Below are 16,595 nucleotides of genomic sequence, written 5' to 3' on the forward strand. Positions count from 1 at the left end.
ATAGGGAGCTCTGACAATTCTTACACAGGCCTGCCACTGCAGCCTGAGTGAAATAACGTCCACGTTATTTCACAGCCATTTACCACTGCACTTAAGTAACTTATAAGTCACCTACATGTCTAACCTTTACCTGGTAAAGGTTGGGTGTTAAGTTACTTAGTGTGAGGGCACCCTGGCACTAGCCAAGGTGCCCCCCACATCATTCAGGGCAAATTCCCCGGACTTTGTGAGTGCGGGGACACCATTACACACGTGCGCTATGCATAGGTCACTACCTATGTATAGCGTCACAATGGTAACTCCGAACATGGCCATGTAACATGTCTAAGATCATGGAATTGTCACCCCAATGCCAATGGCATTGGGGAGACAATTCCATGATCCCCGAGTCTCTAGCACAGACCCGGGTACTGCCAAACTACCTTTCCCGGGGTTTCACTGCAGCTGCTGCTGCTGCCAACCCCTCAGACAGGTTTCTGCCCTCCTGGGGTCCAGCCAGGCTTGGCCCAGGAAGGCAGAACAAAGGACTTCCTCAGAGAGAGGGTGTTACACCCTCTCCCTTTGGAAAAAGGTGTCAGGGCTGGGGAGGAGTAGCCTCCCCCAGCCTCTGGAAATGCTTTGATGGGCACAGATGGTGCCCATCTCTGCATAAGCCCGTCTACACCAGTTCAAGGATCCCCCAGCCCTCCTCTGGCGTGAAACTGGACAAAGGAAAGGGGAGTGACCACTCCTCTGACCTGCACCTCCCAGGGGAGGTGCCCAGAGCTCCTCCAGTGTGCTCCAGACCTCTGCCATCTTGGAAAGAGAGGTGCTCCTGGCACACTGGACTGCTCTGAGTGGCCAATGCCAGTAGGTGACGTCAGAGACTCCTTCGGATAGGCTCTTACCTGTGTTGCTAGCCTATCCTCCTTCCTAGGTAGCCAAACCTCCTTTTCTGGCTATTTAGGGTCTCTGCTATGGGTAATTTTTTAGATAACGAATGCAAGAGCTCATCACAGTTCCTCTGCATCTTTCTCTTCACCTTCTGCCAAAGGATCGACCGCTGACTGCTCAGGACGCCTGCAAAACCACAACAAAGTAGCAAAGACGACTACTGCAACCTTGTATCGCTGATCCTGCCGCCTTCTCAACTGTTTTCCTGGTGGTGCATGCTCTGGGGGTAGCCTGCCTCCTTCTTCCACCAGGAGCTCTGAAGAAATCTCCTGTGGGTCGACGGAATCTTCCCCCTGCCACCGCAGGCAACAAAAGACTGCATCACCGGACCTCTGGGTCCCCTCTCAGCACGACGAGCGTGGACCCTGGAACTCAGCAACTCTGTCCAAGTGACTCCCACAGTCCAGTGACTCTTCAGTCCAAGTTTGGTGGAGGTGACTCCTTGCCTCCCCACGCTAGACTGCATTGCTGGGTACCGCGTGATTTGCAGCTGCTCCAGCTCCTGTGCACTCTTCCAGAATTTCCTTTGTGCACAGCCAAGCCTGGGTCCCCGACACTCTAACCTGCAGTGCACAACCTCCTGAGTTGTCCTCCGGCGTCGTGGGACTCCTTTTTGTGTCTTCGGGTGAGCTCCGGTTCACTCCTCTTCCAAGTGACTGTTCCGGTACTTCTGCAGGTGCTGCCTGCTTCTGTGAGGGCTCCCTGACTTGCTGGGCACCCCCTCTGTCTCCTCATCCAAGTGGCGACATCCTGGTCCCTCCTGGGCCACAGCAGCATCCAAAAACCCTAACTGCGACCCTTGCAGCTAGCAAGGCTTGTTTGCGGTCTTTCTGCGTGGGAACACCTCTGCAAGCTTCTTCACGACGTGGGACATCCATCCTCCAAAGGGGAAGTTTCTAGCCCTCTTCGTTCTTGCAGAATCCACAGCTTCTACCATCCGGTGGCAGCTTCTTTGCACCCCCAGCTGGCATTTTCTGGGCATCTGCCCACTCTCGACTTTGTCGCGACTCTTGGACTTGGTCCCTTTGTTCCACAGGTACTCTTGTCCAGAAATCCACTTTGGTTGCATTGCTGGTGTTGGTCTTCCTTGCAGAATTCCCCTATCACGACTTCTGTGCTCTCTGGGGGTAGTAGGTGCACTTTACACCTACTTTTCAGGGTCTTGGGGTGGGCTGTTGTTTTAACCCTCACTGTTTTCTTCCAGCCCCAGCGACCCTCTACAAGCTCACATAGGTTTGGGGTCCATTCGTGGTTCGCATTCCACTTTTGGAGTATATGGTTTGTGTTGCCCCTATACCTATGTGCTCCTATTGCAATCCACTGTAACTTTACATTGCTTGCATTACTTCCTTTTGCAATTACTGCATATTTTTGGCATTGTGTACATATATCTTGTGTATATTTGGCATCCTCATACTGAGGGTACTCACTGAGATACTTTTGGCATATTGTCATAAAAATAAAGTACCTTTATTTTTAGTATATCTGTGTATTGTGTTTTCTTATGATATTGTCCATATGACACCAGTGGTATAGTAGGAGCTTTGCATGTCTCCTAGTTCAGCCTAAGCTGCTCTGCTATAGCTACCTTCTACCAGCCTAAGCTGCTAGAAGCACCTCTTGTACACTAATAAGGGATAACTGGACCTGGCACAAGGTGTAAGTACCCCTTGGTACCCACTACAAGCCAGGCCAGCCTCCTGCATTGGTTGTGCAGCGGTGGGATAGGTACTTGCAACAACTTACCACTTTGTCATTGTGTACTTTTCATAAGAGAATAATATACAAAACAAGTTCAGTGTATGTACACCTAACCAAAATGTTTTGCTTTTCTTCTCTTACACTATCTGCTAAGTGCTGAAAAGTACTCCTAAACTTTCAAAAAGTTGAAAAAGTTTTTTTTCTGTTTCCTTAAAAAGTCCTGAAACTTTTTCTTTCTTTTATCTGTCCCTAAAGCTTTTTCTATCATGTCTGATGTAGGACCTGTAGGAGGCTGGACTGGCTTGCAGTGAGTACCAAGGGGTACTTACACCTTGCACCAGGCCCAGGTATCCCTTATTAGTGTATAGGGTGTCTAGCAGCTTAGGCTGATAGATAATGGTAGCTTAGCAGAGCAGCTTAGGCTGAACTAGGAGACGAGTGAAGCTCCTACAGTACCACTAGTGTCACTTGCACAATATCATAAGAAAACACAATACACAGATATACTAAAAATAAAGGTACTTTTTTTTTATGACAATATGCCAAAGTATCTCAGTGAGTACCCTCAGTATGAGGATAGCAAATATACACAAGATATATGTACACAATACCAAAAATATGCAGTATAGTAATAGAAAACAGTGCAAACAATGTATAGTCACAATAGGATGCAATGTGGACACATAGGGATAGGGGCAACACAAACCATATACTCTAGAAGTGGAATGCGAACCACGAATGGACCCCAAACCTATGTGACCTTGTAGAGGGTCGCTGGGACTGTAAGAAAACAGTGAGGGTTAGAAAAATAGCCCACCCCAAGACCCTGAAAGGTGAGTGCAAAGTGCACTAAAGTTCCCCCAAGAACACAGAAGTCGTAATAGGGGAATTCTGCAGGAAAGACCAAAATCAGCAATGCAACAACGATGGATTTCCAGACGAGGGTACCTGTGGAACAAGGGAACCAAGTCCAAAAGTCATGATCAAGTCGAGAGTGGGCAGATGCCCAGGAAATGCCAGCTGTGGGTGCAAAGAAGCTGCTACTGGACAGTAGAAGCTGAAGATTCTGCAAGAACGACAAGGGCTAGAAACTTCCCCTTTGGAGGATGGATGTCCCACGTCGTGAAGAGTCGTGCAGAAGTGTTTTCCTGCGGAAAGACCGTAAACAAGCCTTGCTAGCTGCAAAGTTTGCGGTTAAGGTTTTTGGATGCTGCTGTGGCCCAGGAGGGACCAGGATATCACCAATTGCGTGAGGGGACAGAGGGGGCGTCCAGCAAGACAAGGAGCCCTCTCAAAAGCAGGCAGCACCCGCAGAAGTGCCGGAACAGGCACTACAAAGTGGAGGGAAACAGTTCTCACCCGAAGTTGCACAAGAGAGTCCCACGCCGTCGGAGGACAACTCAGGAGGTCGTGCAATGCAGGTTAGAGTGCCGTGGACCCAGGCTTGGCTGTGCACAAAGAAAATCCTGGAAAAGTGCACAGGAGCCGGAGTAGCTGCAAAAGACGTGGTTCCCAGCAATCCAGTCTAGCGTGGGGAGGCAAGGACTTACCTCCACCAAACTTGGACTGAAGAGTCACTGGACTGTGGGAGTCACTTGGACAGAGTTGCTGAGTTCAAGGGACCTCGCTCATCGTGCTGAGAGGAGACCCAGAGGACCGGTAATGCAGTTCTTTGGTGCCTGCGGTAGCAGGGGGACGATTCCGTCGACCCACTGGAGATTTCTTCAGAGCTTCTAGTGCAGAGAGGAGGCAGACTACCCCCACAGCATGCACCACCAGGAAAACAGTCGAGAAGGCGGCAGAATCAGCGTTACAGTGTTGCAGTAGTCATCTTCGCTACTTTGTTGCAGTTTTGCAGGCTTCCAGCGCGGTCAGCAGTCGATTCCTTGGCAGAAGGTGAAGCGAGAGATGCAGAGGAACTCTGGTGAGCTCTTGCATTCGTTATCTAAGGAATCCCCCAAAGCAGAGACCCTAAATAGCCAGAAAAGAGGGTTTGGCTACTTAGGAGAGAGGATAGGCTAGCAACACCTAAAGGAGCCTATCAGAAGGAGTCTCTGACATCACCTGCTGGCCCTGGCCACTCAGAGCAGTCCAGTGTGCCAGCAGCACCTCTGTTTCCAAGATGACAGAGGTCTGGAGCACACTGGAGGAGCTCTGGGCACCTCCCAGGGGAGGTGCAGGTCAGGGGAGTGGTCACTCCCCTATCCTTTGTCCAGTTTCGTGCCAGAGCAGGGCTGAGGGGTCCCTGAACCGGTGTAGACTGGCTTATGCAGAAATGGGCACCATCTGTGCCCATGAAAGCATTTCCAGAGGCTGGGGGAGGCTACTCCTCCCCTGCCTTAACACCTTTTTCCAAAGGGAGAGGGTGTAACACCCTCTCTCTGAGGAAGTCCTTTGTTCTGCCTTCCTGGGCCAAGCCTGGCTGGACCCCAGGAGGGCAGAAACCTGTCTGAGGGGTTGGCAGCAGCAGCAGCTGCAGTGAAACCCCTGAAAAAGCAGTTTGGCAGTACCCAGGTCTGTGCTAGAGACCCGTGGGATCATGGGATTGTGCCAACAATGCCAGGATGGCATAGAGGGGGCAATTCCATGATCATAGACATGTTACATGGCCATATTCGGAGTTACCATTGTGAAGCTACACATAGGTAGTGACCTATGTGTAGTGCACGCGTGTAATGGTGTCCCCGCACTCACAAAGTCCGGGGAATTTGCCCTGAACCATGTGGGCGCCTTGGCTAGTATATAGGTGACTTATAAGTTACTTAAGTGCAGTGGTAAATGGCTGTGAAATAACGTGGACCCTTATAATTCCCTAGTATATGGTACTGAGGTACCCAGGGTATTGGGGTTCCAGGAGATCCCTATGGGCTGCAGCATTTCTTTTGCCACCCATAGGGAGCTCTGACAATTCTTACACAGGCCTGCCACTGCAGCCTGAGTGAAATAACGTCCACGTTATTTCACAGCCATTTTACACTGCACTTAAGTAACTTATAAGTCACCTATATGTCTAACCTTTACCTGGTAAAGGTTAGGTGCAAAGTTACTTAGTGTGAGGGCACCCTGGCACTAGCCAAGGTTCCCCCACATTGTTCAGGGCCAATTCCCCGGACTTTGTGAGTGCGGGGACACCATTACATGCGTGCACTACATATAGGTCATTACCTATATGTAGCTTCACAATGGTAACTCCGAATATGGCCATGTAACATGTCTATGATCATGGAATTGCCCCCTCTATGCCATCCTGGCATAGTTGGCACAATCCCATGATCCCAGGGGTCTGTAGCACAGACCCTGGTACTGCCAAACTGCCCTTCCTGGGGTTTCACTGCAGCTGCTGCTGCTGCCAACCCCTCAGACAGGCAGCTGCCCTCCTGGGGTCCAGCCAGGCCTGGCCCAGGATGGCAGAACAAAGGACTTCCTCTGAGAGAGGGTGTTACACCCTCTCCCTTTGGAAAATGGTGTGAAGGCAGGGGAGGAGTAGCCTCCCCCAGCCTCTGGAAATGCTTTCTTGGGCACAGATGTGCCCAATTCTGCATAAGCCAGTCTACACCGGTTCAGGGGACCCCTTAGCCCTGCTCTGGCACGAAACTGGACAAAGGAAAGGGGAGTGACCACTCCCCTGACCTGCACCTCCCCTGGGAGGTGTCCAGAGCTCCTCCAGTGTGCTCCAGACCACTGCCATCTTGGAAACAGAGGTGCTGCTGGCACACTGGACTGCTCTGAGTGGCCAGTGCCACCAGGTGACGTCAGAGACTCCTTCTGATAGGCTCCTTCAGGTGTTGCTAGCCTATCCTCTCTCCTAGGTAGCCAAACCCTCTTTTCTGGCTATTTAGGGTCTCTGTCTCTGGGGAAACTTTAGATAACGAATGCAAGAGCTCATCCGAGTTCCTCTGCATCTCTCTCTTCACCTTCTGCCAAGGAATCGACTGCTGACCGCGCTGGAAGCCTGCAAAACTGCAACATAGTAGCAAAGACGACTACTGCAACTCTGTAACGCTGATCCTGACGCCTTCTCGACTGTTTTCCTGGTGGTGCATGCTGTGGGGGTAGTCTGCCTCCTCTCTGCACTAGAAGCTCCAAAGAAATCTCCCGTGGGTCGACGGAATCTTCCCCCTGCTACCGCAGGCACCAAAAAGCTGCATTACCGGTCCCTTGGGTCTCCTCTCAGCACGACGAGCGAGGTCCCTCGAATCCAGAAACTCTGTCCAAGTGGCCCCCACAGTCCAGTGACTCTTCAGTCCAAGTTTGGTGGAGGTAAGTCCTTGCCTCACCTCGCTAGACTGCATTGCTGGGAACCGCGACTTTTGCAGCTACTCCGGCCTCCGTGCACTTCCGGCGGAAATCCTTTGTGCACAGTCCAGCCGGGGTCCACGGCACTCTAACCTGCATTGCACGACCTCCTAAGTTGTTCTCCGGCGACGTGGGACTTCTTTGTGCGACTTCGGGTGAGCACCGTTTCACGCATCCTTGTAGTGCCTGTTTCTGGCACTTCTCTGGGTGCTACCTGCTGCTAAGAGGGCTCCTTGTCTTACTCGACATCCCCTCTACCACCTGGTCCAATTTGCGACCTCCTGGTCCCTCCTGGGCCACAGCAGCGTCCAAAAACGCTAACCGCACAATTTGCAGCTAGCAAGGCTTGTTGGCGTTCTTTCGGCGGGAAAACACTTTTGCACGACTTTCCACGGCGAGAGGGATCCGTCCACCAAAGGGAAAGTCTCTAGCCCTTTTCGTTCCTGCAGAAACCTCAGCTTCTTCTGTCTAGTAGAAGCTTCTTTGCACCCACAGCTGGCATTTCCTGGGCATCTGCCCATCTCCGACTTGCTTGTGACTTTTGGACTTGGTCTCCTTGTTCCACAGGTACCCTAGATTGGAAATCCATTGTTGTTGCATTGTTGGTTTGTGTCTTTCCTGCATTATTCCTCTAACACGACTTCTTTATCCTTAGGGGAACTTTAGTGCACTTTGCACTCACTTTTCAGGGTCTTGGGGAGGGTTATTTTTCTAACTCTCACTATTTTCTAATAGACCCAGCGACCCTCTACAAGGTCACATAGGTTTGGGGTCCATTCGTGGTTCGTATTCCACTTTTGGAGTATATGGTTTTTGTTGCCCCTATCCCTATGTGTCCCCATTGCATCCTATTGTAACTATACATTGTTTGCACTGTTTTCTAAGACTATACTGCATATTTGTGCTATTGTGTATATATATCTTGTGTATATTTCCTATCCTCTCACTGAGGGTACACTCTAAGATACTTTGGCATATTGTCATAAAAATAAAGTACCTTTATTTTTAGTATAACTGTGTATTGTGTTTTCTTATGATATTGTGCATATGACACTAAGTGGTACTGTAGTAGCTTCACACGTCTCCTAGTTCAGCCTAAGCTGCTCTGCTAAGCTACCATTATCTATCAGCCTAAGCTGCTAGACACCCTATACACTAATAAGGGATAACTGGGCCTGGTGCAAGGTGTAAGTACCCCTTGGTACTCACTACAAGCCAGTCCAGCCTCCTACACAGTATGCCAATGTGAATTGGTGAAATTGGTCACTAGCCTGTTAGTGACAATTTGGAAAGAAATGAGAGAGCATAACCACTGAGGTTCTGGATAGCAGAGCCTCAGTGAGACAGTTAGTCATGACACAGGTATGTTGTGGAATGCTCTTGTGGAAGGTGTAGTTTTGGCTGATTGTCTTACTGCTGAGCAGAAAGACCATTGCATAAATCTCCTAGATCAATTCTCTGAACTCTTCTCTACTGTGCCAGGTACCACTTCTTGGTGTGAGCACACTATAGATACTGGAGACAGTTTACCTGTCAAAAGTAAGACCTATAGGCAGCCTGACCATGTCAGGGACTGCATAAAGCAAGAGGTGCAGAAAATGTTACAACTAGGAGTGGTTGAGCACTCTGAAAGTCCATGGGCTTCTCCTGTGGTACTTGTACCAAAACCCCATTCCAAAGATGGAAAGAAGGAAATGCGGTTTTGTGTAGACTACAGAGGTCTCAACTTGGTAACCAAAACTGACCTCTCTTCACCTTCTGCCAAAGGATCAACCGCTGACTGCTCAGGACGCCTGCAAAACCACAACAAAGTAGCAAAGATGACTACTGCAACCTTGTATCGCTGATCCTGCTGCCTTCTCAACTGTTTTCCTGGTGGTGCATGCTCTGGGGGTAGCCTGCCTCCTTCTTGCACCAGGAGCTCTGAAGAAATCTCCCGTGGGTCGATGGAATCTTCCCCCTGCAACCGCAGGCAACAAAAGACTGCATCACCGGTCCTCTGGGTCCCCTCTCAGCACGACGAGCGTGGTCCCTGGAACTCAGCAACTCTGTCCAAGTGACTGTGCACGAAGGAAATCCTCGGAGAGTGCACAGGAGCCGGAGTAGCTGCAAAACACGCGGTTCCCAGCAATGCAGTCTGGCGTGGGGAGGCAAGGACTTACCTCCACCAAACTTGGACTGAAGAGTCACTGGACTGTGGGAGTCACTTGGACAGACTTGCTGAGTTCAAGGGACCTCGCTCGTCGTGCTGAGAGGAGACCCAGAGGACCGGTGATGCAGTTCTTTGGTGCCTGCGGTTGCAGGGGGAAGATTCCGTCGACCCACAGGAGATTTCTTCGGAGCTTCTAGTGCAGAGAGGAGGCAGACTACCCCCACAGCATGCACCACCAGGAAAACAGTCGAGAAGGCGGCAGGATCAGCGTTACAAGGTCGCAGTAGTCGTCTTTGCTACTTTGTTGCAGTTTTGCAGGCTTCCAGCGCGGTCAGCAGTCGATTCCTTGGCAGAAGGTGAAGAGAGAGATGCAGAGGATCTCTGATGAGCTCTTGCATTCGTTATCTAAGGAATTCCCCAAAGCAGAGACCCTAAATAGCCAGAAAAGAGGGTTTGGCTACTTAGGAGAGAGGATAGGCTAGCAACACCTGAAGGAGCCTATCAGAAGGAGTCTCTGATGTCACCTGCTGGCACTGGCCACTCAGAGCAGTCCAGTGTGCCAGCAGCACCTCTGTTTCCAAGATGGCAGTGGTCTGGAGCACACTGGAGGAGCTCTGGGCACCTCCCAGGGGAGGTGCAGGTCAGGGGAGTGGTCACTCCCCTTTACTTTGTCCAGTTTCACGCCAGAGCAGGGCTGAGGGATCCCTGAACTGGTGCAGACTGGCTTATGCAGAGATGGGCACCATCTGTGCCCATCAAAGCATTTCCAGAGGCTGGGGGAGGCTACTCCTCCCCTGCCTTAACACCTTTTTCCAATGGGAGAGGGTGTAACACCCTCTCTGTGAGGAAGTCCTTTGTTCTGCCTTCCTGGGCCAAGCCTGGCTGGACCCCAGGAGGGCAGAAACCTGTCTGAGGGGTTGGCAGCAGCAGCAGCTGCAGTGAAACCCCGGGAAAGGTAGTTTGGCAGTACCCGGGTCTGAGCTAGAGACTCGGGGGATCATGGAATTGTCTCCCCAATGCCAGAATGGCATTGGGGTGACAATTCCATGATCCTAGACATGTTACATGGCCATGTTCGGAGTTACCATTGTGACGCTATACATATGTCGTGACATATGTATAGTGCACGTGTGTAATGGTGTCCCCGCACTCACAAAGTCCGGGGAATTTGCCCTGAACAATGTGGGAGCACCTTGGCTAGTGCCAGGGTGCCCACACACTAAGGGGGTCATTCTGACCCTGGCGGCCGGTGGCCGCCAGGGCCACCGACCACGGGAGCACCGCCAACAGGCTGGCAGTGCTCCCACGAGCATTCTGACCGCGGCGGTTCAGCCGCGGTCAGAAGTGGAAAGTCGGCGGTCTCCCGCCGACTTCCCGCTGCTCGGGGGAATCCTCCATGGCTGCGGAGCGTGCTCCGCAGCCATGGGGATTCTGACACCCCCTACCGCCATCCTGTTCCTGGCGGGTCTCCCGCCAGGAACAGGATGGCGGTAGGGGGTGCCGCGGGGCCCCTGGGGGCCCCTGCAGTGCCCATGCCAATGGCATGGGCACTGCAGGGGCCCCCGTAAGAGGGCCCCACTGTGTATTTCAGTGTCTGCAATGCAGACACTGAAATACGCGACGGGTGCAAACTGCACCCGTCGCACCCCTGCAACTACGCCGGCTCAATTCTGAGCCGGCGTCCTCGTTGCAGGGGCATTTCCTCTGGGCCGGCGGGCGCTCTTTTGGAGAGCGCCCGCCGGCCCAGAGGAAATGTCTGAATGGCCGCCGCGGTCTTTTGACCGCGGTGCGGTCATTTGGCGGCTCCCTCCAGGCGGGCGGCTCCCGCCGCCCGCCGGGCTCAGAATGAGCCCCTAAGTAACTTAGCACCCAACCTTTACCAGGTAAAGGTGAGACATATAGGTGACTTATAAGTTACTTAAGTGCAGTGGTAAATGGCTGTGAAATAACGTGGGCGTTATTTCACTCAGGCTGCACTGGCAGGCCTGTGTAAGAATTGTCAGATCTCCTTATGGGTGGCACAAGAAATGCTGCAGCCCATAGGGATCTCCTGGAACCCCAATACCCTGGGTACCTCAGTACCATATACTAGGGAATTATAAGGGTGTTCCAGTATGCCAATGTAAATTGGTGAAATTGGTCACTAGCCTGTTAGTGACAATTTGGAAAGAACATGAGAGAGCATAACCACTGAGGTTCTGGATAGCAGAGCATCAGTGAGACAGTTAGTCATAACACAGGCAACACATACAGGGCATACTTATGAGCACTGGGGCCCTGGCTGGCAGGGTCCCAGTGACACATACAACTAAAACAACATATATACAGTGAAATATGGGGGTAACATGCCAGGCAAGATGGTACTTTCCTACAAGTATCACTTAGGAATGTCACATAGGAGTATCACATAGGAGTGTCACTAGGGGTATCACATAGGAGTGCCACTAGGAATATTACATAGGAGTATCACTAGGAGTATCACATAGGAGTATCACTAGGAGTATCACATAGGAATGTCACATAGGAGTATCACAAAGGAGTATCACAAAGGAGTATCACATAGGAATGTCACAAAGGAGTGTCACATAGGAGTATCAGATAGGAGTGTCACTAGGAGTATCACATAGGAGTATCATTAGGAGTATCACATAGGAATGTCACATAGAAGTGTCACATAGGAGTTTCACATAGGAGTGTCACATAGGAGTATCACTAGGAGTATCGCATTGGAATGTCACATAGGAGTATCGCATAGGAGTGTCACTAGGAGTATCACATAGGAGTATTACTAGGAGTATCACATAGGAGTATCACAAGGAGTATCACATAGGAATGTCACAATGGAGTCTCACATAGGAGTGTCACAAAGGAGTATCACATAGGAGTATCACTAGGAGTATCACATAGGGATGTCACATGGGAGTATCACATAGGAGTGTCACTAGGGGTATCACATAGGAGTGCCACTAAGAATATTACATAGGAGTTTCACTAGGAGTATCACATAGGAGTATCACTAGGAGTATCACATAGGAATGTCACATAGGAGTATCACAAAGGAGTGTCACTAGGAATATCACATAGGAGTATCACTGGTAGTATCACATAGGAGTATCACTGGGAGTATCACATAGGAATGTCACAAAGGAGTGTCACATAGGAGTGACACATAGGAGTATCACATAGGATTATCACTAGGAGTATCACATAGAAGTGTCACTAGGAGTATCACATAGGAATGTCACTAGGAGTATCACATAGACGTATCACTAGTAGTATCACATAGGAGTGTCACATAGGAGTATCACATAGGAGTGTCACTAGGAGTATCACATAGGAATGTCACAAAGTAATGTCACATAGGAGTATCACAAAGGAGTATCACATAGGAGTGTCACAAAGGAGTTTCACGTGGGAGTTTCACATAGAAGTGTCAAATAGGAGTGTCACTAGGAGTATCACATAGGAATGTCACAAGGTAGTGTCACATAGGAATGTCACAAAGGAGTGTCACATGGGTGTGTCACATGGGGGTACCAGAAACAACCTCTCCATCTCTCCTTTCATTTGTTGTCTCCTGCGAGCATTCTTCCTTGTCCCTCTCTCGTTCTCAGACTCTCTCTCTGTCTTTCTCTCCCTCTCTCATTCTCTCTCTCTCTCTCCCTCCCCTCTCTCTCCCTCTCTCTTCCCCCTCTGTTTCCCAGACTCTCTTTCTGCCTCTCTCCTCCTCTCTCTTTCTCTCTCCATCCCTCTCCCCCTCTCTCTTTCTCTCTCCCTCTCTCCCCTGTCTATCTCTCCCTCCTCTCTCATTCTCTCTCCCCCTCTCTCTTTCTCCCTCTCTCTCCCCCTATTTTTCTCTATCCCTCTCACTTTCTCTCTTTCTCTCTCTCTGGCTTTCTCTCCCCCTCCAGCTGAGAGGTTGACTCGTCCACCCCGGATGACGTTGTCCCCTAAGTCTCTCCTTCTTGTTCTTCTTCAGGCCCCCCGACATGCTCAGTGTTGTGCTGGGGGCTCACTCCCTCACCACCCAGGAGTCTTCGCGACAAACCTTCAAAGTTCGAGCCTCCATCAGTCACCCATATTATGACCCCAAGACTGCCACCAATGACCTGCAGCTGGTGAAGGTGAGTCCTGTGGGCGTCAGGCAGCAGCCTCGTGCCAAGCTGACCTTTCACCCCTTGTCTGTATGCCCTGGTCTGCTTCCACCCTCTCGGCAACTGCTGTACGCACTCTTCAACACCTGCCTTACACTCTCTCAGCAGCTGGTGTACACACTCAACTCCTGCCTTGGACCCTCTCGGCAGCTGCTGTACACACTCAACTCCTGCCTTACAGCCTCTCAGCAGCTGCTGTACATACTCTTTAACTCCTGCCTTACTCCCTCTCACCAGCTGCTGTACACACACACCCCTGCCTTACACCCTCTCAGCAGCTGTTGTACACACACACTCCTGCCTTACACCCTCTCAGCAGCTACTGTACACACACACTGATGATTTACACCCTCTCAGCAGCAGCTGTACACACACACCAATGCCTTACATCCTCTCAGCAGCTTCTCTACACACTCAACTCCTGCCTTACACTCTCTCAGCAGCTGCTGTACACACTCTTGAAATCCTGCCTCACACCCTCTCAGCAGCTGCTGTACACATTCAACTCCTGCCTTACACTCTCTCAGCAGCTGCTGTACACACTTTTCAACTCCTGCCTTACGTCCTCTCAGCAGCTGCTGTACGCACTCAGCTTCTGCCTTGCACCCTCTCAGCAGCTGCTGTACACATTCAACTCCTGCCTTACACCCTCTCAACAGCTGCCATACCCACACACACTGGTGCCTTACACCCTCTCAGCAGCTGCTGTACGCACTCTTCAACACCTGCCGTACACCCTCTCAGCATCTGCTGTGCACACTCAACTCCTGCCATACACCCTCTCAGCAGCTGCTGTACACACTCTTCAACACCTGCCTTACACCCTCTCAACAGCTGCCGTACACATTCAACTCCTGCCTTATACCCTCTCAGCAGCTGCTGTACACATTCAACTCCTGCCTTACACCCTCTCAGCAGCTGCTGTACACACTCTTCAACTCCTGCCTTACACCCTCTCCCTCTCAGCAGCTGCTGTACCCACACACTCCTGCCTTACACCCTCTCAGCAGCTGCTGTACACACACACTGATGCCTTACACCTTCTCAGCAGCTGCTGTACACACTCAACCCCTGCCTTACACCCTCTCAACAGCTGCTGTACACACACACTGATGCCTTACACCCTCTCAGCAGCAGCTGTACACACTTAACTCCTGCTTTATACCCTCTCAGCAGCTACTGTACACACTCTTCAGCCCCTGCCTTACACCCTCTCAGCAACTGCTGTACACACTCAACTGCTGCCTTACACCCTCTAAGAAGCTGCTGTACACCCTCAACCCCTGCCTTACACCCTCTCAGCATCTGCTGTACACACTCCTCAACTCCTGCCTTACACCCTCTCAGCAACCGCTGTACACACTCAGCTCCTGCCTTACACCGGCTCATCAGCTGCTGTACACATTCAACCCCTGCCTTACACTTTCTCAGCAGCTGCTGTTCACACTAAACGCCTGCCTTACACCCTCTCAACAGCTGCTGTACACACACACTCCTGCCTTACACCCTCTCAGCAGCTGCTGTACACACTCCACACCCTCTCAGCAGCTGCTGTACACACACACTCCTGCCTTACACCCTCTCAGCAGCTGCTGTACGCACTCAGCTCCTGCCTTACACCCTCTCAGCGGGCTGCTGTACACACACACTGATGTCTTACACTCTCTCAGCAGCTGCTGTACACACTCTTCAACACACGCCTTACACTCTCTCAGCAGCTGCTGTACACACACACTCCTGCCTTACTCCCTCTCAGCAGCTGCTGTACACACTCAACTCCTGCCTTACATCCTCTCAGCAGCTGCTGTACACACTCAACTCCTGCCTTACACCTTCTCAGCAGCTGCTGTACACACTCAACTCCTGCCTTACACCCTCTCAGCAGCTGCTGTACACACTCAACTCCTGCCTTACACCCTCTCAGCAGCTGCTGTACACACACACTCCTGCCTTACACCCTCTCAGCGGGCTGCTGTACACACACACTGATGCCTTACACTCTCCCAGCAGCTGCTGTACACACTCTTCAACACATGCCTTATACTCTCTCAGCAGCTGCTGTACACACATACTCCTGCCTTATACCCTCTCAGCAGCGGCTGTACACACACACTGATGCCCTACACCCTCTCAGCAGCTGCTGTACACACCCAACTCCTGCCTTACACCCTCTCAGCAGCTGCTGTACACACACACTCCTGCCTTACACCCTTTCAGCAGTTGCTGTACACACTCAGCTCCTGCCTTACACCCTCTCAACGGGCTGCTGTACACACACACTGATGCCTTACACTCTCTCAGCAGCTGCTGTACACACTCTTCAACACATGCCTTACACTCTCTCAGCAGCTGCTGTACACACACTCCTGCCTTACGCCCTCTCAGCAGCTGCTGTACACACTCATCAACCCCTGCCTTACACCCTCTCAACAGCTGCTGTACACACACACTCCTGCCTTACACCCTCTCAGCAGCTGCTGTACACATTCAACTCCTGCCTTGCACCCTCTCAGCAGCTGCTGTACACATTCAACCCCTGCCTTACACTTTCTCAGCAGCTGCTGTTCACACTAAACGCCTGCCTTACACCCTCTCAACAGCTGCTGTACACACACACTCCTGCCTTACACCCTCTCAGCAGCTGCTGTACACACTCCACACCCTCTCAGCAGCTGCTGTACACACACACTCCTGCCTTACACCCTCTCAGCAGCTGCTGTACGCACTCAGCTCCTGCCTTACACCCTCTCAGCGGGCTGCTGTACACACACACTGATGTCTTACACTCTCTCAGCAGCTGCTGTACACACTCTTCAACACACGCCTTACACTCTCTCAGCAGCTGCTGTACACACACACTCCTGCCTTACTCCCTCTCAGCAGCTACTGTACACACTCAACTCCTGCCTTACATCCTCTCAGCAGCTGCTGTACACACTCAACTCCTGCCTTACACCTTCTCAGCAGCTGCTGTACACACTCAACTCCTGCCTTACACCCTCTCAGCAGCTGCTGTACACACTCAACTCCTGCCTTACACCCTCTCAGCAGCTGCTGTACACACACACTCCTGCCTTACACCCTCTCAGCGGGCTGCTGTACACACACACTGATGCCTTACACTCTCCCAGCAGCTGCTGTACACACTCTTCAACACATGCCTTATACTCTCTCAGCAGCTGCTGTACACACATACTCCTGCCTTATACCCTCTCAGCAGCGGCTGTACACACACACTGATGCCCTACACCCTCTCAGCAGCTGCTGTACACACCCAACTCCTGCCTTACACCCTCTCAGCAGCTGCTGTACACACACACTCCTGCCTTACACCCTTTCAGCAGTTGCTGTACACACTC

The 16,595-nt window shown here is 51.4% G+C and overlaps 1 protein-coding gene across 2 annotated transcripts in view; it reads left to right on the forward strand.

The window, feature by feature from the left end:
• The window catches only part of PRSS57 (serine protease 57), a 52,836-nt gene that overhangs the window by 15,464 nt on the left and 20,777 nt on the right, over positions 1–16,595 (forward strand). For both annotated transcript variants that reach the window (XM_069217662.1, XM_069217663.1), the window contains exon 3: positions 13,062–13,206. In XM_069217662.1, coding sequence (XP_069073763.1) covers positions 13,062–13,206 — 145 coding nt within the window. The remainder of the gene's footprint in view (positions 1–13,061; positions 13,207–16,595) is intronic.

The sequence above is a fragment of the Pleurodeles waltl genome, chromosome 12 (assembly GCF_031143425.1).
Source record: "Pleurodeles waltl isolate 20211129_DDA chromosome 12, aPleWal1.hap1.20221129, whole genome shotgun sequence".
Classification (NCBI taxonomy): Eukaryota; Metazoa; Chordata; class Amphibia; order Caudata; family Salamandridae; genus Pleurodeles; species Pleurodeles waltl.